This window comes from Diplotaxodon limnothrissa, linkage group LG2 (genome assembly GCF_057381915.1).
Source record: "Diplotaxodon limnothrissa isolate DT_005_m linkage group LG2, D_limnothrissa_male_GT1.1, whole genome shotgun sequence".
Classification (NCBI taxonomy): Eukaryota; Metazoa; Chordata; class Actinopteri; order Cichliformes; family Cichlidae; genus Diplotaxodon; species Diplotaxodon limnothrissa.
Window position 1 is genome coordinate 30926308 of NC_140597.1, and position 24279 is coordinate 30950586.

General features: G+C 39.4%; 1 protein-coding gene across 1 annotated transcript in view; it reads right to left on the bottom strand.

Moving 5' to 3' along the window:
• Positions 1-381: 381 nt before the first annotated feature.
• The window catches only part of pdgfrb (platelet-derived growth factor receptor, beta polypeptide), a 29600-nt gene continuing 5702 nt past the window's right edge, over positions 382-24279 (bottom strand). The window contains exons 2-23 of the mRNA XM_085362305.1: positions 18556-18630; positions 17639-17956; positions 17130-17387; positions 16851-16981; positions 16291-16456; positions 14254-14434; positions 12503-12618; positions 12195-12318; positions 11846-12057; positions 11355-11449; positions 11145-11277; positions 10012-10116; positions 9528-9638; positions 8162-8318; positions 7740-7906; positions 7299-7411; positions 6850-6972; positions 6516-6627; positions 4228-4327; positions 4026-4131; positions 2764-3053; positions 382-2125 (exon numbers count right to left, since the gene is read on the bottom strand). Of these exons, the coding sequence (XP_085218431.1) occupies positions 1978-2125; positions 2764-3053; positions 4026-4131; positions 4228-4327; positions 6516-6627; positions 6850-6972; positions 7299-7411; positions 7740-7906; positions 8162-8318; positions 9528-9638; positions 10012-10116; positions 11145-11277; positions 11355-11449; positions 11846-12057; positions 12195-12318; positions 12503-12618; positions 14254-14434; positions 16291-16456; positions 16851-16981; positions 17130-17387; positions 17639-17956; positions 18556-18604 (3315 nt within the window). The 5' untranslated portion in view covers positions 18605-18630 and the 3' untranslated portion in view covers positions 382-1977. The remainder of the gene's footprint in view (positions 2126-2763; positions 3054-4025; positions 4132-4227; positions 4328-6515; positions 6628-6849; positions 6973-7298; positions 7412-7739; positions 7907-8161; positions 8319-9527; positions 9639-10011; positions 10117-11144; positions 11278-11354; positions 11450-11845; positions 12058-12194; positions 12319-12502; positions 12619-14253; positions 14435-16290; positions 16457-16850; positions 16982-17129; positions 17388-17638; positions 17957-18555; positions 18631-24279) is intronic.

A 24279-nucleotide genomic window follows, 5' to 3' on the forward strand; every position in this document is an offset into this window, starting at 1 on the left:
AGGAACAATGTGTGTGTGTGTGTGTGTGAGAGAGAGGCGACGTGTTGGGGGTGGGGGGGCAGTCAGCATATCATGCTCAACAAATTAATGAGGCAGTGTCAATTGGCCTCTGAAAGGCACAATAATATCGAAACATCCGCAGAGGTGAGACCAATCATCTTCATTTCCGCTGAACTTTGGACATGCGTCAGGCTTAGAAATGCAGCTCGGTAATAAACTGTGAAAATGGAGAGTGAGAAAATTAAATCACAGAAATATTACAGAAAGTTTTCCTCTTTTTAATGTGCTTGAGTTTCATTAACAGCAGAAATGACAGTGAGAGACACCAAAGAAAACACCAGTTATCCAAGCAATACTACGATTATACACTTTATTGTCACATTTACAACATAGAAAATGACACATATAAAAAATACATTTGTAAACGTTAAGAAGAGCTTTGGTACCATAGCTTGTGATAACAGTGATCTTGTGCATTTTACATAGAGTAAGAAAGGCTACAGGACATAAAAAGACGTGTTCTTCCTTTAAGTGGTGAATTACGTTGAAACACAGTTAGTGTTATCCAAAGCAACAGAAGACTACAGGTATTTTTTTTTTTTTCGATTTTTTTCATGTGTACATATTTATGGCTATCTATTTCTTGAGCAGCAGCCCTTCATATGCAAGCAACAACAGCCCGAGACAACAATCAGTCTATACAAAGGCACTCATCTGTGCCATCTTGTGCTAAGGCAGTGATATGCTGTATTTATTGTTTTCACTTGAGAGTCACAGAAACTGCATATCATAATCACTCTAACATTAGATCCCCAGTTGCTGCGATGTAACTTTCACATAATTGAAATTATTTTTTTGTTATGAATATCCACATTTTCTACATAAAGTGCAAATCTGGCACAGAACTATGAGTTAAGCATACAGGACAAAAAAAACTCCCAAAAGTTTTCATACACACACATCACATACAAGATAATATTCAAAATACACAAATAAAAACACAGACGCTGTGGCATATTAAACTAAAAAATAAAGTATATCTCACATTAAAACAGTGCATGTGGAACCTGTTTGTATTTACTACGATTAGTCCTCTTGACTGTACCCAAGGTAAGGTTTTCATTTATATATCGCCATTTCACATCTGATCATGCTTTAGGACAAAATGTTGTCATGTTGTCGAACTTGTCATTTAAAGGCAAATTAACTTCTTTTCAGGTTCTTGAGGATGTTTAACCTCTTACCTGAAAAGCCTCTTTAGCTCTAAAAACCCTGATGTGGGCTAGCAGGTCTTTAACCTCACGCCTGATTGTCATCTGTAGGTGGTCCTCATCATGTGAGTCATTAGGGAAACATGGGTGAAACTCACACTTTGACCCATGCCTTGGGTCTGGTGATCCTAAGAACTCACATGATAACAGGGTGGGTGAGCAACTCTTAGGACTACCTCCAAGGAGCCTTTCAGATGAGAGGTGAAATGTCTTCAGAAACCTAAATAGAAGTCTAGTTGGCTTCAATCGGCCACTTAAGCCTGTTGCAACGTGGACGAATTCTACACAGAAAAATGGATTCGAGGTTTTCTCACAATATTGTGTCAATGATTTTGTACTTTTTAAAAAAAGGAAATGCAGCCTACTTTTGAACAGTGAATATGGGGAACAGTTGTTGATTAGTTATCTAAAAGATAAAGCACTTATTTAATAAGGCCTCATAAGCCTCACTACACGTTGTAAACTAAGTGTAAATTGTGAGGAGGGTACCGCATTAATTTGTAGCAAATTTCCTAATACAACCGAATGACAGAAGACAATTTTGTAGTTAACTACTTGTAGTTAAAAAACAAAAGAAGAAACTTTCTGTGTGCTTAGTGAAAATACAGAGATTTCCATCTCAGTCTCTATGCTACATTTTAGTTTATTCACGTTCCCTTTTCAGCCCCAGAAAGGAAATCTGTTTCCTCTGGGCTCCTACATCTGGCTACAGGAAGCTGTCTTCTACCTCGGGTGTCCCGGAGGAGCCCAACAGAGCGTCTCTCTCGCTGGTCTCTTCCAGCCGGTCCTCCTCTGGAAGGGTGTCAGCAGTGTCCTGAGACATGGAGTCGGTCTCCTCCCCCACAACTACAGAGCTGAAGGTGAAAAAAAACCATTCACAAGTTCACACAGTGCATTTAATCACAAAGTCGTACACAGACGGCTCTTTTTGAGGTGTTGTTCTAGATGAAGTATTTCAACATGAACTTGTTCATAAAAAGGTTCATAAAAACCACCAAAACATATATTGGTGGTATAAAAGCCCAAGGTGCTAGCTGTCTTATTATATCCGTATATATTATTTTCATATGCCAGCTAAATGGTGGATGTTTATTTGGTTTTTATTACCAAATATGATCTAAAAAAAATCAGTGATCTGTGTCAGTGATCTTGGACAAAGGTTACAAGGTAAGACTTCAAATATAAAACAAAAACATTTCCATCACTGGTTTGGATCACTCCCAAACTGGGAAAAAAAATCTATGTTCAAGTTAAATGTGACTAAAACTAAAACTTTGGTGGTTCAAACATTCATTTTCTCATTAATGCTGAGTGTGTGTTTATCTAAGCAGTAAAAACAATTCTCCATAATAAGGCTATTGTTTCAGCTCAACATCTGGATGAGTGGGTGTTTGGATGAAAAAACTGCTTGGGTTAAGCAAACACGAATTCATCTTTGTTTCAATCCCTGCTCTTGGCACACATTTGCAGCATCCTTTCAGTGACTCTGTACCTTCCAGGACTTTCCGATGGCACGTCAGTGAAAGCGTCTTCTGGCTTCGGGTCCGGAATGGGAATGATGTACTCGTTGTATGACGGTATGACTTCCTGTGCCTCTTGTCTGAAGTCTTGTCTAGGCCTTGAGTTTTGGTTGTAGGCATCCAGTGGAGATTGGAGTGTGACAGGAGATGGGGTGCCAAATGCTGGGTTGGTGATTGGAAAGGGTGAGGTCAGCCGAGGTTTGGTGCGGGCGACTGCCGGGTGGTCACTCTTCGTGAAGTTTTCGTTGGCTTGGTTGTATCTCTGTTGTCAGGAGAGAGAGTTTGATTACCTTAACAGCGTAGGAGCAGTCTGATGAGCTTGTAAGAAGAATGATGATGAGCATTTTAGTGAAATTACTTGTGTTTTTTATTGACTGTGACAAACCTAAACTCAGGAAGGGGTAATTTCTTTAACCTCTGATGATGATTTAATATATTCAAAAGAGAGCTACATCAATAGTCTCCAAGTCACTAGTTGCACTCCATTTGACAGGAAGAGCTGTCATATGGAGTGCAACTACTGCGCTATGATGCTCCTGCTTTTGGCACCTTGCTTCACACTTCAAGGTAGGTAGTGTGGCATTGGTGACATTAGCTCATTATAATAATGAATGCAATAAAAACATGGAAAATGTCATTCATTTACTTATTATTACTTACTGGAATAAATAAAATATTACTAAATAAATCATTCAGTATTTCTATTCTGTTTTCTGTTTGTCAAAAATATCAAAATTGTTAGAAAGATTTTTAAATATTGTGATTTCATTTTGAGGTTATATTGCCAACACTTTCTGAAAACACTTGCAACATATGTAATATGTGTTACTTATAAAATATGTATTAATGGTAAATGACTGTAAAAGAGTTTAAAAATATATTTAAATCACTGTATTGGTGGGAGGTAATACAAATACTGAATAAAAGAAGGGGTTAGGGTTTAGTGTGGAACTGCTTTATTTTAAAGAATAAAAAACAAGTAACTATTATTGCTAATGTCATAAGGTGACTGAAAAAGAACTTAAAAAACACCAGATTTCCATCTGAGTTTGGCTGAAGCAGAAGCATAAAAATATAACCATAAAACTGAAGTACAATTTGTTTTTGTTTTTTTACAAATTTTTTACAGTTCAATTTTAAGGTTAAAGTGAAATTACTGTGAAATTGCACCAATGTAAAGTACTTGAATGCTTGCCAATATCTCATCCAGCTACTAGGAAGTGTTATTATGTACCTTTTTATAGCTGTCTGTCAGCATATTCCCCACGCTGTGGACCAGAAATGAGAACTCGGGCCTTTTCTCATACTTTTCATCCCAGCATTTCTTCATAATCTCATAACTGCAACATGAGCAACATGAAATAAGGAAATAAGTGTGTTTCTTTTCAAAAGTTGTTGAAAAGGCAAGAAAATGTCACGGTGAAAGTGAGACTCACACGTCATCGGAGGCATGGGTGGGTTTGGCCATTCGGTAGCCTCTCTTCAAAGCACTGTAGAATAATTCATTCATGGGCAAATCAGGGTAGGGGGTCCCTCCTGCAGAGAACATTTGAGATCATTCAAAAGCTGACTTAGAAATCAGAAGCAAAGGCTAGGAATCTAATTGAGATCTGTATCCAACATAATGCAACCTTGCACACAGAATTACATTGTTTCAGCCTATGAGACACTGAGACATTGAGTGAATTTAATGGGTTTTCCAAGAAGCAGAACACTGACTTATTATTTCAACTTCAGTAAAGTAAAGTATTTATTCTGACCCAGATCTGTGAGAAAAATTGACCCATAAAGTCCAGTTAATTTCACATTTAGACAAGGAAATACAGAGAATTTCGTAAGTGTCTCGCTTACAAAAGTGGATTGTATGTTTTCACCACTCTTGCTTACAAGTGCATATCCTACAAACTGTCAACTTTGTTTTTATGGTACTTTCAAAAAAATGGTGAAAGGATGCTTAAAAACAAACAACAAAAAACTCACTATACTCCGAGTAAGGAAATGCTGATTTCAAAGCTTGACTGTGCCTAATTGGAAGACTGACCTCATATGAAGCTTCAAAGAAACTGGTACGTACTTGCAATTAGACATAGAACAGAAGATTTGCCATGGCCTCCTATACTCTCCTTTACTGTCACATGGAAATTGTATGTCTCTTTATTGGTTACACTTTAGGATAGAGAAGTTTGTAAAGAGTCCAGGAGAGTTCTAACCTGAATTGAAATTAAGATTAATACACTAACAATTCTGTTTTGCAGTGTTAGTCAGTAAGTGACTGGCTGCTCCCGTATGGGATTAGAACGATGCCCCCTTATCCCATAGTCCAGCCTATAATGCAATTCACACTTGTATATACGCAGCTAATCAACGTCGTTGACAGGCTATGACAGCGTCCTTATGTGCCGACACCTGTGTTTTAGCTAGCAAAGCGGCGTGGCTGATGTGGAGTGAAGCCACGTTAATGACAACGTGTACAATCATCGGAGATGATTGTACACGTTGTGTGGACTTTATACTAGTTTTGGACTTTATACTAGAGTGTGGACTTTATACTAGTTTTTAAATTGTGTCGATAGGCCACGTAAAACCAGAGTTATGATAAAAATATCTGCAATATTTGGTTTTCTTCCTGAATATTATCATTGTTTATATTTACTGCAGGAAGAAACGGTAAAAACAGCGTTTTATTAGGAAAACGCTCGAAAGCACTCTCCGCCTGTGAGCAAAAACAACACCAAAAAACCCCACCCTTTCCTATTGGTGGAAAAATGTACCATGTCGACAAATCAAAAAATGATATGGCAACATGGTATTTAGATGTTTAGGAAGAGGGAAGTTTTAGGAGTGACGGAGGTGTTTTGAGATGTGAGAGATTTGCAATGTTTAGCGCAAATCTTGTGTAGTTAGTGTGTAGTGTAGTCAATAGTTTTGTTGTGTGTCAGAACAATGAGGCGAATACTGAATGCTACAGGTGTTACAGGAGTGATACAGCTCCTGTTGTCAGGCCTGCAGGTATCAGGCTGTTGTTCTCCTTTATCTCATAGTGGACAGAAATTATTTTTTGGAGTGGCACAAATAATTTGTGTGGCATCAAATTTCATGCAGAAGAGCTGATTGTTCTGTAAATAGTTTGAAATGTATATTTAAAAAAACACCTTGGCTGCATTTTTAAGTAAATAGCTGCAAAAAACTTTTCTGTTTGCATAACTCAGTTACTTTTTTGAAGAAGTAACTATATAATTAATTGCCCAACATTGGTCATTATACACTGTACAAAAAGAAAAAAAAAGTTTTGTTTTCAAAATTGGAGTTCAAGTTATTTTTACTTCCAATAGTGTTAACATACTACACAGGACATGAACAAGATTTTTTTTAATTTTCATTGTAAGTGGGTTAAAGCAGTTAATTAAAAGTAGTCTAACAAAAATGTAAATGCTGTAATTTGATTATTTTAATAATAAATAATAAATATAATAATAAACCATGTAACTTGGATGCTGGCATGACCACAGTGCACACGTCTGCTGTTGCTCACAGTTGTCCAAGGGATCGCTCAGGGAGTTTGTGTGTTCGCTCAGACACATGAAAATTTAGTGGGAACATTGGAACAAAGTGTCCTATATTATCACTTACAAATAAGGTGATTCTCTTCTACAATATGAATACAGCACTTCAGTAGTAGGACTAAAAGCTTTTTGTGTGTTGATGTGAGTGTGCCTGAACTGACCCAGTGTGAAAATCTCCCAAAGCAGAATGCCATATGACCACACATCGCTTAGGGTGGTATACAAATTATGGAAAATGCTTTCAGGTGCCATCCACTTCAAGGGAAGGAACGTCTGAATGAAAGAAGAAACACATCTTATTAAAGAACCACTGTTCCTAATTTGAAACATGCAACAGTCAGGAGGGCTAAAAGAGTCCAGCTAGAATTTATTTGCTGCTATTAAATTTCTGTTATACGCGGATAAAAAGCCAAAACAGGTGAAAACTTGTCAGAACAGAATAGAATAACTTTCCATAAGTTTTTCCATAAACCACTGGTTTTTTTTTATACTTACGTTGCCTTTAGAGATGTAGTTGGAGTCATGCATGATGTCTCTGGCCAGGCCGAAGTCACAAATCTTCACCAGCTTGCCCTCACAGATCAGGACGTTCCTGGCAGCCAGGTCACGATGGACACACTGCGGAGGAGGAAAACGAATATACCTGTTGTAATCATCATGAGGTTGCCACATAAGCACAATTTTTCCTTTTACATATTGCTGCAAATTTGGATGCTGATTAGCTGATCTCTATTTCTTCTGTCTTCTTTTGACACAGTCAGGCTACCTGCTTTCTCCAGTTTCTTTTCTCTGTTTCAAAATTTTTTTATGCTAAACTAAGCTTCCAATTCTTCTCTACATAATCGGAAAATTAAGACTAATTTTCTAATTTCATCTTTGTTTAAATGGGCACAAAATGGCAGTTATCTAGAAGGTTGAGATGAGTATTTTATAAAATATCATACGTTCTTAGAGGCAAGGAACTCCATCCCCTTCGCCACTTGGTAGCTGAATCCTAAAAGATCTTCGTAGGTGAGACTGGGAGAGTCGCTGATCACCAGGTCTAATCTGTTGACTCCTGAACACAGTGACAAGGTGAAAGGATCAGCAGGAGAAAAAAAAAAGGAAGGTGATGAACATGAATGAAGACATTGTCTTTTGTGATGGGGGAACTCTGGCTGTCCTGTGACTGCCTGGGTAAAAAGAGATCAGGCTCTTTATATGTTGCCACATTTGTCTGTACATTATCTCCAGCATTTGATCAGTTAAGAAAACAAGTATTCATTAGTCTATTATATGTAAAGCACTGTGCTTTTCAACCAGAAGTACAGCTTATAGTGGCAGAGTTCATCATCCATCATGGTTAAAGTGATTTTAAAACAGTGGTAAACTGGCTCAAATCAAACCTTGTTCCTGGTAGAAGCCGTGTTGGTAGAGAGCCTCGTACGGAGAAGGCTGGATATCTGCATATTTGATGGAATCTATCTGCTCTTGCATGGGAACGTAGACTGAGGGCTCATCTTTGCTCATGTCCATGTATCCTCCATCACTCTCACTTCCGAAAGACACATAGCTGGAGGGATGGAGATATATATATATTTATTGTGTCTGAAAAGTGCACTAAACTGACCTTAAAGGCATATTTGTTTATTTATGCTCCTTCATCATCTGAAACTTTACAACAGAAAAATATCCCCTTAGGAATCAATAAAGTATATTTACCTAATGTTTCAAAGTACATAAGAGGAGGTTTTAATAAAAAGAACCTCCCACATCATACAAAAACGCCCTTTGTGCAGCTCTGAAAGCTCCAGTCTGCTTCGCTCACCCTTTCCTCTGGCTGAGAGGGGTGCTTCCTCTGGAGATGAGACAACTGTAGTCCTGGTTTTTCTCAGCATAGTACTGCAGGAACGTGTGCTTGTTCCTGTGCAGGTAGTCCACCAGGTCGCCATAGCGACAGTACTCAGTCACCAGGTACAAAGGGCCTGTGATCAGGGAACAAGAAGTAAAACAATAACAATATTAATACAATATGTTCTTTATACTTGTATGTATTATGTATGCCTCATAAAATCAACTATAACTTTCAAAAATATAGAGCTTTTATACAGTACTTTTTTCACTGTGTGGCTGACTCTATGCTTTGAGCATATTTAACTGAGGGACTCTCTTTTGCTGCTTCTCTTTGCAAAAGCAGCTGTTCTAGATGTAAAAAAAACCCCACTTGTAAGCTCTGATGTGTTACAGTTAATGCACTTGGCTGTTTTCTTTCATTCAGCATTCTTTAAAGAAATTCCACAGCTATTTAAAGTGCAAGACATGCCAACACTCATTAACTCATTATCCAAAGTGCAATGTAATGTGAATTATATAATCTAGAGCAGGAGTTCTCACATCGTTACCCAAAAAAAGTGGGGTGGGAGTAGAATAATGGATACTTTTTTCTGTTGTAGAGTCAGTAGAGTCAGTAGTCAGTAGTGATGTGAGTATATTCACTATTAGATGTAGCAAACTTTTACATTTCCAAGGGTATTATTCTGAGAACCCTTTTGCTATGAATGGTAGAGTCACACTCAGAAGCATTGCATGCCATTTTAGGGTAAATCAAAGCACTGTTTTAAGAAGTTAGACAAGGGTTTAGGAAGTCTGGTGAGGTAGTATAAAGAGCCATTTAGAAAGGTCCATTTAAAAAGCATGCTATGGTAAATGGGTTACATCAAATTTCTAACAAACAGGCTGGTTCAAAACCTTATTTTTACTTGGTTGACTAATTTTGTCCATTTCATTATGCTTTCAGTTTCCAGTAGTTTTGTTTTTAATCATGTGTAAGAAAGCCAAGAATGCTTTTCTATTCCTTTGACCAGTGAAATAAACTTGTTTCTGTGCAAGAAAAGCAAACTTCCAAAATGATAAATTGTACTTTTCTATATTTAAAAAATCATTTTCTATTAGTCACATTTTCTTACTTGTAACCTTTTGTACTGATTATTTTGATGGTAAATGTATTGTGACTTTAATGTTAAAAAAATATAGGCCAATCCAGCACCAAATGCCACTGAACTTCCCGCCTTTGACTTAAACAAATCTTCACCACTATTATCCGGTACCTTTTGCATTAAACAAAGCTAAAATGAGCAGACAGACATGTGTATCAAAGCAGTTTTCCACAGTTTGTCATTGTGATGCATGCTCACCATGTTTGGTACAAGCCCCTAGCAAGTTTACGATGTTGAGGTGAGGACCCAGATGACTCATGATCTTTAATTCTGACATCAGGGCCTGAGTTTCACTCCTTCTGGCTGTAGCTGGATGTCAGAAGATGGAAAAAGAAGGGAAGAAAAAGCTGGAAAAATTAGATGCATAAACTTAGGGTAGTTGGAAATAGATACCCTGAGAGCAGGACACACTGTGCCTTTGCCAAACTGCTCAATGACCTGTGAGCTATGACTTGAATCAGGCTGGCAAGCAAACTAAAGCTCAGCAGGCTGCTGCTCTCTATGAGCCCAAAGGAATATGGCACTGGTGTCACAACATCTGACAGCTATGCGGGGGTTCATATAAGATAAGATAGAACTTTATTAATCCCTCGGGTGGGTTCCTCTGGGAAATTCGACAATATACTGTTCACACAAATTACGCACATGGCTTTCTGCTTTGTTTTTATATTGTAGGGCTTACATTTCAGCATTTTCACTGCCACCTTTGTGCTGGACTGCGAATGCGTGAGACCATACGCAGTTGCCTCGACCACCCTGCCAAACGCTCCTGATCCAAGAGTGCGACCTGAAACACAAAGAGGAGCTCAGAAGGACAGAGTCTGAATGGGGCCCACATTGGACCTGCAAAAGTAAGGGAGACCATTTTTAACTAAAATATTGGTGTCAGCAAATGTATGTTATTTTCTGAAGAAGGGAAGATTATTGCAGATAAATAGTATTTATTAAGAGCATATGATGTTTTTCTCGATGTTGAGATGTGTCCTGTTTGTAGGTGAGCAGCTGACTATGAACATGTCAGTCATTAGACATGAAGGTTTAAAAGCTCTCTGTGAATAGGGCTTTAAAAATGAAGTGCCACTGGAGCTGATAAGAGACGTTTAACAAGGTTTGTTTAGTATTCCAGTGTCGACTGTGCCCAGACAACACAAACCACCCACAGCACTAGAGCTACCGGGCAAAAGCTCCAGTTTAAAATGTCTGGAAGCAAATGCGTCTATTAAGACAAATAAAAAGTGACAAGCTGAAAATTTAGCTGCAGCTAACAACGAATTAGTGTCCTCAGTTGACTAGGCTAATTTTAATGCCTAAGATAATAAATATTTGTTCAATCCTCAGTGTGTTGATGCTTTAATAGATTTAAAACTCTGTTTTTTGTGCCACATAATTTTTTTCATATTTTTTTAACCACACATAATATTTTACCATTTATGGAAAACCTCTATTAAAAAGGTTTAATGTAGTGGGAGAAAATTACAAAGACATTTTCTGTTCTGTTTCTTTTTTTCCCTTTTTTTTTTTTTTAATTATTTTTTAATAGTTTAATCTAATTTAATTTGGTTATGCCATTTAAATTTGCTATTATGCTTCACAACATAAAAATATGATTCATATTTTTATGTTGTTGTTGCCTTTGTTTTCAGCATCATTTGTAACACTGCAATTTCTGATCTTCATTAAGTTGGGTTTCCCTAATTTGCATGAACGGGAGCAGATTTAAGTTAAACTGCACACATGCAAGATATTAGGATTTCCATCAGGACTAGTTTTTTTTAGCTGAGCTTAGCTCATCATCTCTCTTAACTGAGGACTCACCCAGCACTAGGTGGTCACGGCGCATTTCCCAGGCCAGGTCATAGGGCAGGTGGATGGGGTCCACGTAGATATACTCATGCCCATCCTGGCTCACAGATTCTATCACCTTCCATCTGATCTCATAGCGAGGTTTCTGAGAACAAACAGTATTGCTTTTGAAGAAAGGAAAATTGAAAAATGGAAACTAAAAAATGTTTGAGTTTCTCTTACCTTCCTCCAGATTGCAATGAGGATGATGAAAGACATGATAACAATGACCACTAAGGCTAAAACAGCAGCCAACACTGCCACCTGGGAGAAAAGGGCTGCAATAGGCAAGAGTACACAGAACATTAAACACAATATAAATAACATGAATCTCCACATGCTGGAAATTAATTTATAAGTATAAATGAAGCTATGTTTTGTCTAAGACATACAGTCTACTAAAGGATACAAAGTTTGCTTTGTGTCTCTATAAACTTATCAGACTTTCCTATAGTGTTTGTGCAGTTTGAGCCAAATACAATTTAATTTAATCCTATATTATCATTTACCCATTTAATAGTAAAGTGGCATAGTCTATATTTGTATAATAAAAAAATGACAAACTTAAAGTATAATGTTCTATAATATCCTTCATCTATCCTAATATATATATATATATATATATATATATATATATATATATATATATATATAAATAATCCCATGACACCTACAGCTGAATACCAGTTTGATGTCCCGCCTGCTGATGAGCCCCTCTTGATTGCTGGTCTCACACCGAACTGCGGCCTGCTGAGGTGTCTGGAAGGTCAGCTGGCTGCGAACCTGACTGACCTTTCTTGTCTCATTGTAGCTCACGTTCGTATGGATGCTCAGCACCTCTGGCTCTGGTGTCAGCGGCTTCCACACCTCTGTCTGGTTGCTACACCTGCAGAAGAACATTAGATCGGAGGGTGAAATATTTCCAGTCAAATACAGACGCACTGAAAGCAAAGCGTGTTTTGGTCAGCCACCTAGTGTTCCTTCTGTGACAGTTCAATGGAGAAATGGGTGGTAGGGACTCACTTGAGCATGCTGCCACAGCTGTACCATTGTATGGTTGGGGCTGGCACCCCTTCTGCAACACAGGTCACCAAGTGTTTTTTCCCTGGGAGACTGTGGTCGGTCAGGTCTTTAATCTGAGCGGGAACTAAACACAGGGTGGCAGCAGCCATTAATCATTGCTGACTCGGAGAAAAACACAATCTGTCCTCAGCTTTTTTCCATTCACAAACACCACTTTCAGACAGTCGGTCAAAAAATATAAAACACCACACAAAACCCCACAGCACACAAAACACGTGGGAACATTTCAGCTTAAAAAAAAGGCTCACCTTGGACCTCCAGGTCAAAGGTCATTTCCTTTGAGTCGTCTCCATTGGTAACAAGGACAGTGTAGAGGCCCTTCTGGTCTGTCCTCACCCTCACCAAGGTGAGGACACTGACATACCTGAGGTACAAAAAATTCATTTTTAAAAAATAAAATATACACTTTTTCTTCCAGTACTGAAAATGTTGACTATTTGTCTGGAGAAATCAAAGCTGACTGGCAAAAAGTTACAAATTTAATCAGACCTACTTTAATAAGAGACACAACACTCTTAAACCAAAAAGCAGCAACACTGTTTAAAATGTAAATAAAAACAAAATGCAATGATCCATGTGTAAAATCATTTTTTTAATTTTACTGTTATGTAAAAATATTGTAAATTTAAATATTAATTATGTTTTTCATGTTCTGTTGTGAAAAAATGTGGTTATATAAAATTTCTAAATCAGTGAATTCTGTTTGCATTTACATTTCATACAGTGTTCCAGCTTTTGTGGAAATGGGGCTGAACACTAAATGAACTGTTCTTTAGATATGAGAGCAAACTCATATAAGCTCTGTTCTAGGATGCCCTCTGGACCCAGTGGAGGTGGTGAGTGACAGGAGAACGGCGGCTAAGCTGTCATCCCTGATGGACAACATCTCCCACCCCATGCAGCAGACTGTGACAGCACTGAGCAGCTCCTTCAGTGGGAGACTGCGGCACCCACGGTGTGGGACGGAGAGATTTCGCAGGTCTTTCCTCCCCACTGCTGTCAGACTCCATAATAAAGACTTTAACTGATCAAGCACACACATCCATACATATGCAATAATACTAAGTGCAATAATCCTTTCTGTCATCGTTGTATTTTTACTCAGTTGTATATAGTATTTGTATTTGTATTCTATTTTTATCTTATTGTATATTTATTTTATTTTATTCTACTGTATATAGTATTTTATTTTATTCTATTCTGTACAGTTGTGTACTGTATTTATTCTTATTGTATTCTAATTTTTGCCTCATAACTTTTGCACTGTCCACTTCCTGCTGTGACAAAACAAATTTCCCACGTGTGGGACTAATAAAGGTTATCTTATCTTATCTTATCTTATTTCTAAAGTCTTCAAGAGACTTTGTAAGATATGAAAATATTAAGAAGCACCCCGGGTTAAAATTTTAAACAACACAAAAGAAGATATAAAGTTTATGATGTACCTCATTATCAGGGGACATGACAGTTTTGTCTCATGTGTTGTACATAGCTGTCAGCATGGAGGTGGTGACTTTTTCTCTCTATTTGTGAACTACTAGAAAAAAAACATCTTGATGTTTCTCTTTCTTATTTATTACGGCCGGAGACTTCATGGAACTCGTTAACATGGGTTGTTTCTTTCTAGCTACCTATCATCATCCCTGTGGTTGATATCTCACTTAGATATTTAATGTGTGTTGGCAGGAATGTGAAAACATAGCCTTCAAATTTAAGCTTTATTTGACATCCGTTTGAAAGACACAACTCAGTAAGTTGTGACAAGCATTTGGTGTTTATGGTTCCTGTGTGATGAACGATGGCGTCCAGCCCTCCAGAGGGTATCGTGTTTCTCTCTGTGGAGACCCTTATCTGGCGATGACTGACAGGAGCAGACTGACCTGTGGAGGCTGTCGCCCTATCATAGGTCCTGTGCTAATTGTTTAAATGTATCAAGGCCGTAGACGTGTTTGGGTGCTTTGTGGTGTGCGTGAAACTAAATACTGGTTGGATGTTCTACCTTATTTCATGCTCTTGTCTCGTGTTGATGATTTTGTCTCCCTTGATGGTGGCGCCATCCTTGGTCCAGTAAACCTGTGGGGGAGGGTACGCCTCCATCGCCACTCTCAGCTCCACGTTCTCTTGTAGCTTGACGGAAATGTTTCGTTGCTGAGGCGGTTTGATGTCCACAAAGCCGTTTTCTAACAAGAAAAAGAGCAAAGTATATATGCAATGCACTAAATGTAGTAAATTATTTTTCTCTTTAGCTTAACTACAGTACTGTGAAAAAGTCTGTTGCCAAAGCTCATTTTTTTACATTTTCCTAGGAAAATAGAAAACACATGTAGTGACTTATTGATGCACGTGCAAACATTCCAAGAGGTACAGCAAGTATTCTTCAGGAATAGTTCTCTCAGACTACTTAATGAACATTCAAGGTTCTTCTTTAGATGTTGGCGCTTTTTGTTTCATGACAGAGTATCAGCTGTATTCTACAGATGGCTGTAGACTCTCACTGCTTAAGTCCCGTTGCCACTGATTTTCAGTCCAGTTTGTGTGTAATTTGGCTTTCCTAAAGAATGGCTTCTACCACTGAGACCATTATGATGAGGCATCAGAGAACAATAGATGGATCAAATAAAGGCAAAGATGCATCTCTCAGATCCTGCTTCAGGTCTTTGTTGGATTGTTTTCCTATTTCTTAAAGACATAACTTTCAGGTCCTGTTCATCTGCTCTAGGTTATTTTTTAGGCCTGTGACTTCTCTTTTATTCTTCTCTTATTCAGATTTCCTCAATTTTTTTAAGGACATGCTGCACATCCTGCTTAGGTATTCCCAGTTTTTGGCTAAAGCCTCTTTGGGAATCACCTTGTCAGTGCAAAAATACTATTTTATGTCTGTCAAACTGTCTTATCTTTGGAATTTTTCATAGCTTTAACCAGAAAACAACAACAACAACAACAATAACAACAACAACAGGATGATGCTTCAAAATACAATTTAAAATTGGACAGAAAATGAGTTGGAAAAGCAGCCAGTATCAAAATCTTAATTATCTTAATTTTCATCTTAAGGAAGCCTGGAAAACTATTACTCAAGACCACTTTAAAAGAAATTCAAAGCAAGTCTGTCTCCTAGGAAGCAAAATATAAAGACATAAGAGGTGGCACAAGACTTTTGCAGAATACCTACTCTCCACTCCACTGATATTTTTGCAACCAAAGATTTTGTCCAGGAGAGCAGTGAGACTGAACCAAAACCAAAACTCTGCAGGCCAGAGAATAAAAAGAAAAATCCTAAAAGATACTTTCTAGTTTCACATAGCTGGGCACTACTTTCCCCTGTTTCTATTCAGACTGCTTTTCTTGGTCTAAGGCTTTTTGATGTGACCATTTCTCTGTACAAAACCATTTATTAAGCTGCTTCTGTACTGCTGCTCTACATTCTTGAACCTCTGTGGTCAGACACTATGCATCTTTTCCACTGAGATGTCCAGTGTCCACCATTAAACTGTCCTGGCCTCCTGTCTCTACTAAACATGGAGCTTCGAGCTTGTATAAATATAACACACCTCAGTGCAGGTGGAATAAGCATTAACTGACCTATACGGCATGCAGTGACGGTCAGGAGACAGAGCATTAAGAGTACATATGATGAATCCCGCTTACCTTAGCAGCTAAGATGCTGACTTTCTGTATGTTAACATTTGAAGTCAAACCCCAGTTACATAAACACTGTGAGTCTAAATATAAAGTTGCTGTACCCACTGATTTACAGCTCTGTTTCTCAATGTATCACTCGAGGGATCCACACCGTGTCAAAAGTTTATTTCACACTTTGAAGAAAAACAAATAGAAGTGATCTTCATTTCCTTTAAAAGTAACTCCTCTCCCACCGTAACATCCAGAGGTTGACATAATAAGCAGTCTTTCCTATGTCAGCAAAAGGTAATAATAATCTGCACAGCATCAGTTTGTTTTACTTTTGTGTCTATGTGTGTGTGTGGGAGGAAGGTGGGAGAAAGGTTGGGGGTGTGCAAGGGGGGTTTTATCTTACCAAGCACAGTGATGTTGACGCTGGCAGAGGCTCTCTGGTCTTGTATGCCCTCATGGACGTGGCAGACATATTTTCCACTGTGGTCCACCGTGGCCTGGGAGAAGACCAGGCAGGAGCGCATGCTCGTGGGGGACAGGACATCAGTCAGTGGCTCATAGAAGTCAAGCTTAGAGACAAGTACAAGAATAAGATGTGATGTTTTAATATGAATTTATTGAAATCGGACTTTCAGTGAGCTCTTATTTTTGCAGTCAGACTTATTAGGAAAAGCTGTGAGTTCGTTTTAAAACATGTTCTAATAAAGCCATAAAAATAAAACTTCATCATCAAAGATAAAACGGAAACATTTCAGCTTCGCTGTTATCCAAACAAGGACCTACAGAGACCCAGTTATTACAATACCAGCCTAATGTGAGCTGTGAGTAAAGTTTCACAGCAGAATAAAAACTATGAGGTGTGTCTCCACATCTTGATATAATTTGGGCTTGGTCCAGAGGCCTTAGAGTGATCACAAAGGGAAAACGGAACAATAGCGCTTGTTCTGCTCCACTCCTACTCACCCCTCTATTGGGAATATCCCAAGAAAAATTCACCAGCTCCACTCCGTGCACTGTGCAGTTTACTGTCAGTGGTTCACCCTGCTTCAGGACCGTCTTCGAGGCATTGATGTAGGCGTCAATGGCCTCTGGGACTGGGACGAGAAGAGAAAACACAAGGGAGAAGTGAAAAGGGTGTGGTAATGTAATGTAACTAAACAATAATGTCTGCACTAAGGCTGATCAAGTTATTAAGTTGGAAAGAACTACTTCTAAAACAAGCTCTTCAACCTGAACACCTACCCACAATGCTGAAGACATAGAAAGCCTGAGACTCTCGCACTTCCTCGTTCAGCTTTCCCCGACACACATAATTCCTGTCCTCCACCGGCGCCTTGTAGCCCTCACTAGGAACATACACCCCACTTACGGGTATGTCAGTGTCCCTCTCGTGCAAGGTGACAGTGATTTTTGGATTGGTGACCACACAGGGGATGGTGCTTTCTTCACTGGTCTTTGTTACCATGCCGTGAGAGCTCTCTATGAACCACACGTCAGGATCTGCAGACAGACACATTTTTTATGACAAAAAATATTTTTCTATTGATTTACTGCGTCTTCCTCAAAGAACTTCCTGGAGGTTTTTCACCTTACTCTTCTTCAGAGCGCTTTCAAAATCACAGTGTTTTCAGAAGCTCTTTATTTACATGCAGCATGGAACTTAGACAGTTTTTGTTCAATTGTACTGTACAGTTAGCTTTGCAAACTCTGAATCAGGAAGGTAAACCAAAGGTAAGCAAACCAGGCCCCACCTGGGACAAACACAGCCACCTCCTCTGTGTCTCGCGTGCGCTGATCAATGCACTGATACACGCCTGTGTGCTTCCAGCTCACATTGAACAACGTCAGAACGCTGGATGTGGCTCCGCTTTGCACGATCTCGTAACTCTGGTGACCCGGTTTAGATGGTTCCAGCTGAAAGTACGGCACGTCGTCCATCTTAAACTTCCACGTGGTCTCCCCTGAGCCGCTGCAGGTAAGGGTAAGAGAGGAGCCCTCGGCCAGAACAAACTCTTTGTCACCGGGCGTGATCTCCAGGCAGCGCAGCTCAGTGCAGAAACACAGCAGAGCTGCAGTTTGCACAGCAAGACAAAAAAAGGTCAGGATGGAGGTCACAGAGACTGCAGCAGGAGGTGAAAGGTTAAATCAACAGTGTTAGTCCTGCGCTATCTTTAAATGATGAAGGATGTGAGTTGTCTGCAGCAATTTAGTGGGAGGGCGACGACGCCTTGTCATTGATAAATACATTTAAATTGAAAGAGGTGAGTGAATGCATCAGTTGTGTTGTGAAATCCCACAGCTAATGAATCACAGAAGAAGTCGCTGTATTCTTTAAACATTCTGAACAGAATGACTTCATACTTACTTAATAAAACCTGAAACATGCTGTCCCCATAATCCTGACCACATGTTTTGCAAATTTAATAAGATATAAGTTATAACCCATTGAATTATATCCATTTTTTATATTAAATTGTTATATTAGATATCCAAATCATATTAAGTGTGATTTGTTATAAAAGAGTCCCAGTCTTGCAGTATCTATTTCCCCTAATTGTAAAATACTCCATCCAAACTTAGCTTCAAGCTTCTTGCTTCCCTGCAAATGACTTTTGCTTCTTCTTACACAGTTTCACTTTTTGTTGCTGAAGTAAAATTTAGGCCTCACCTGTAAATGTGACTGTTAGGTGGAGCGGGGATGCTGTCACCTTCCTCATCACGGAGGCCTTCAAGTCACTTTGTTCTGCAAAAAGAAAAACAAACAAACAACAAGAGTGATCCTTTTCAGAAGTATTTTGCCTCAACAGTTAAGTGAAAATGAACACAACAGCAAAATTCTGTTTTCTATTCAAATCAATGAAGACAAATCTTGAACAGACTTAATATCTGTCCATGTGAGGATGAGCTTCATATCATGATGGATTGGTTTCTGCTCTCGCAGGCTCCACAAAGTCAGGTTAAGTGAGAAAATAAATCGTGTGTGTCAGAACAAACGGCGTCAAATGAAAGAGAATGATACCAAACTATGCTTTTCTCCCACTAAATAGAAACAAAAAGTATTGAGTTTGTTATCAGGCTGCTTTCTTTAATAGCGACTGGCCCTCACAGAGAAACTGAGGTACCGATGCAACTCATCAGGTATTTGATGCCTCGCTGCACCAGGACAGAGCAACAATGTCTGGCTCTTTTTGTTCCCGGTTCACCAGCATTCTGCCCGCTAACAAACGGGTCACTGTGTTCGGCTTTGCAACGCGCTCGCTGGCAACAATGCTGCGTCCGAGCTATTCCACAGCCATGCTGAGCCATTAATTGGTTTTGCTAAAAACAAAAGTAAAAATGAGGGCAGTCACAAAAGCTGCTGACAAAGCAACCTTTGAAAGGTTGCTATGGTTTGGCATTACTAATAGGGTATCGAGTTGTACAGCAAAGCAATGTCAGCATCAATGGATTCAGCACTTGGGGGGGTCAAAGTTGACCCATGCTTACCATCATCGAAACTGTTATCAAAGACCTTGAAGTTCTAATTGTACAGCACAGTGAGAGGCCAAAGGAAAGTGGGGAGAGGTGGTTTGCTGTTATGTTTAGGATAGGGGTTAAGGCCTGCAGCACAGAGGCGTCTGGAAACAGTTAAGGATGGATCACAGGCCTATACGAGGGTGGGAAAAAGAGAGGGCGGAAGACTGATTCTTGGGAAGAGCGAGGGTGGAGAAGGAAGAGAGGGAGTGAGCCAATGGAAAAATTGTGAAATGTATCTCTAGAAATCGCTCCCCAATTTAACATTTTTATAAGATAATGTACACCAATTGCACCACCTCTATTTTAAGAAACTGGGCCATTTTCCTGCATTACATAATAGAACACATGTTTTGAAGATTACATCTCTCCATCTAATCACGAACAAAAAGGCTTCACGCTTCATTCATCAACTAAATATCTTTGGCAAGACCTCCTTTGCTGTATCCATCGAGCTGCACAACGTTACTAAAGGTGGTGTTTTGAGGTTTAAACAAGACGACACAGCTGATTAGTTTGATAGTGGTGGTGAAGCACAAAAAGTTCTGTGACTAACCCAAGGACATTTACTCAAACCAGATACATGTTGTCTCTCTAAATTAACTGCCTCTGGCACTTCCGCTCCCAAAACGAAAAGCTCACAGCTCTTGAGTTGCTCCAAAAACATGACTGGTCCATTTCCTCCCCTGCCTCTTGCTTCCAATAAAAAAGGGTGAAGGAGAAACAGACAGAGAGAGCAAGAGCGAGTGAAAGAGATGTTATGTTTTTATTGTGTCGTAGTTCATTCACATGTGCACGTAAACATTCTTAGTGGCACATAATGGATACTGGATGCATATAATGTACACACAGACACATGCTGTACAAGAGTCCTGTCATACATACAACTTACACACACACACAGAAACACTCGCCAGACCTCTCCTGCCTTTTCCCCTTTTTGTCACTGATTTGGGTGTACAGTTCACGTTCCCACAGAAAAACTGAAACTTTCCCAGGGCTGCTGATACACTGGGGACCCTGCTGGTGATGACGGCAGAAGAGGAGGGGTCACCTCATTCCCGGGGGACCCCGCCAACATGCGACAAGGTCCGGTCCGCCGAGGAAGCCATACATCAGCACTCTACAAGTACTAGTAACCTCAGTGTCAACGATAGCGACAACAGCCAAACGCAGAGATGCCAAAGGCATGTGTCTTTTGGCAGTATGAAAACAAAACAAATAGCTCTGTGACTGGCTGCTGATGATATGTTTGCTAAAACAAGCCAAACTGGTACATTAAGGGCTACTACAGGATGTAAATTCACATCTAAAAATCAAACAACAGAGATCATGCTGAGATTAACAAGAGTCGAGGTGTTTTCATTAGGCTTGAGAAGGGACAGAAAAACAATGTTTGGTTGTTCCAACACTGGTTGATGGGCATTGGGACAACATGACCAGAGAACACTGAGGGGGAAAAGCTACTTTCAGCTGCCCCCATACTCACAGGAGTCACTACAGTGGGTGTTTGATTGGTTAAAGTTCTTATGCTGGATCCTCTTCCTGAACCCTTTTGTGCTTTCTTCCAGGTTCAAACCAATTATCTTTTGCTTGTTAAGCAAACGTGTAAAGCACTACACTGTGGAGCCACTGACCTCAAAGTGGGATGTGCTCTCAAGGATCATGGCCCAAAGGAGTCAGAAGACCACTTACACAGGAGTTAGGAGAGTGAACATTACCACAGGAGGGATACTTTTAACACTGAGATTAATGCTCATCTTTGCCTTGGTCAGATCTTTGTGCGAGATGGGAACAAACAGTGTTATGAAGCCTTAAAAGGGTCAGGCCACTAGTGAATCTGCCAAGAATGCTTGGCAACCTTTCAGAGATGTTAATAAAGCACTTGGTAACAGTTTGATCCCTGAACCACAGGACAGCTCTTTGTCTGCACCACAGAGGCAAAAGAGTCATTTACAGTAAGAAAGGTCCATAAACTAAGTGAAGGGCTTCTCAATCTGAGAATTAGAACGTGTAGAGGATCTTAAAGGATCTCAAAAGCATTTTTCTAACCCAGATGTTTATTGGTGTCTTTTGAATCTTTGAAATGGTATACTGCATTCCTGTAGTAATCTTGGAGGTCTGGAAAAAACAACAACAAAAAAAACAAACAAACAAAAAACCACAAGTGATATTTGTGTTAGTGATGGCATAGTAATCACAATGGGGGATAAATTCTTATCACTCTGCATGAGGTTTCCCACAGATGCTTGGGAATTTGGTGGCTGATTGACCCTTCCCAGTTTTCATAAACAATCCTACTACACTCAAAGTGTCACCAGCTAATGAGGAAGAATGCTAAAGTCAACCTCCTTGGGATGCACGCAGCCCACGCTCAGCCTCAGGATTCAGCTAAGTGTGTAAACGCCAGTCCCCAGCACCCCGTAATCCCACTCCAGGGATTATCTATATATACTGTAGCTCCATGTTTCAGTTAAACATCTGGCAATGATAAAGCAGTCCTCGATGAGGTGGGAACGACTGTCAGAACCACATTTGTAGCAAACTGTTTGCTTGAGCGTCTCCCGAGCGGGGGTAAGCTTGCACTTGGAAAAAAGGGAGGGGGGGAAAGTGTAATCTCTAACAAAAGAGAAGGATTTTCGAAAAGCCTCCCAAAGTGCAGCTGGAAGGCTCCGACTTCCTGTTTCTGGGAAATTTTGCGGTCCTGTGTGGGTGTTAACCAAATGTGTGTCATGGACACAGCAGACCATCACAACCACCAATCCAAATAGGCTCAGAAACAACAATCAGTAGAAATCTAACAGCAATAAGACTTCTACAAGGAGGAAAAAAACATTCTTTGATTCACCAGCTTCACAGACGAAAGATGTAAACTCACCACCAGATATGAAAAACAACAGAGAAACAGAAACAAAACAACGGCAGGCAAGAATAGACCAATTAAACCAATGACAAAGCATGACAAACCATTAACACACCACAAAAAAAACTGCACACATCACCAGACCAGACGGTGGGATAAACAGCAAAGGGAGCACGCAAACATACGGAATATACCTTATGGGTAAAACCACATCAAAGAACGGAGTGAGCCAGCAGAAGGCGCACACACGCAGACTTGCATCACAGACTGTGATGTTTACTCTGCTGAAGTGCCCAGGAAGCCACCATACAAAAAAAACAAACTTCTCCAATTTAGCAGTCACATCTTTCCAATGAAAACAATTATAGCTCAGAATGTGAACTATTGCTGACAATCAAGATTTTTATAGGGCATGCAGTGTATCATTAGACTATCTACAGTGCAGAATAAATGCACATGCCACATTTGTCTTTTTTAGTTTTAGTTTTTTGAAGGATGCGACGTTTTCCTGACGTATCTCTGAACAGCAGGACTTGGCAAGCTCTGTGGGAAAAAACTGACCCAGTGATTCTTTGTTAAAATAAACCTCCATTTTTATCACTCATCTTGAACTGATCATCCCCCCTGAGGAAAACCTTCTGGTCTCTCTGTAGCAGACCCATGATGCACTATTCCCACCCCAGGCGGCCTCATTGTCCATCAACTCCAATAACTCTACTAATGCACACTTTGTACATTACAGGAGCTGTAAAAATGATAGCACAGTGAAGCCCTATGAAAGGTTCGGCTACAATCTCATACAACTGATTTTTAGCAGGAACTGCTTTTGGAGATTGTGTGAAACTGAATACTTTTTGATTTACAAATACAACTGCAATGGAAATTGTTCTTTTCTTTGATTTGTAGTATAATCTTGGAACAATATATTGCATTTAAAGTAACATTAATTAATGTTATTGGCAACCAGGGACCAGCAGAAAAAAGCAGCTAGACACAAGCAGCTAGGATGTCCTTTGATGATTACGTAAAAGAAAATCAGTGCAGTGCAATTAATCTTAAGACACAAATTAAAATGCTACAAAAATACAACAATTTTTTTTTCTTAATTTCTAGTGAAATGTGCATCTTATATCTACATTTGTAAATAAAAGATTACCAAAGTCTACAGAGGTTGCATTATGCTATCAAAAATAAATGTTTAAGTTCAAAGTAGCAGGAAAATGTTATTTTTAAACTCTGAGATCATCTTCTAGCAAAAAAGAAAAAGAAAAAGAAAGATATTGTAATGCTACAGGCATTAGATCCAGGGTCAAATTACCGAAAAAGGAAACGAGACTCTTCTTTCAGGGATCACAGAGGACACTGACCACCAGGGTATCTGGTGAGATGACCTGCTCTTAACTGGGAGGAGAGTCCTCATGTCTCAGAAAGCACTTGAAAAAATACCATAACATGTTTAAAAGTGGCATACTAGAATGACACAGAGTTAATACTTTGGCCTGTAATCAGTGATTCCCTTCAAATGTGGGGACCCGTCTCTCTATCAAGACTCTCTTTGCCAAGACTCTTCACTGAAAGGCTTCAAGTTGTCTGATCTGCACTTTGCAGTGCACGTTGATCAAACATACTGGCTGCGACTCATGATGTTTACTCAGTTATTCCAGAAGTGTTTCATTCATGCACTGCACCCCTGAACTCCTCAAGACATTGGAAGACCACTAAGAATAATGATGTCTGAATCCAATCCAGTTTTATTCATACAGCACTTTGTACATTACACCAAAACATCAAACAGCTAATTCTCAACCTAATATGGGCAGATACGACTCCAGAGAAAAAAAGCACAGTTGCAACTGGTATTCAGTTTAATCTTAGAGACTCCACAAATCTCAACGACCTTGATGTGAAATGTGTAGACAATAGCTCAGCCATATATCTTGGTGCTGATTTAAAATAAATAAAAATGTTAAAAGAATCCTAAAACGACTGGGGAGTCAGGGGAAGGAGGCTGAGTGG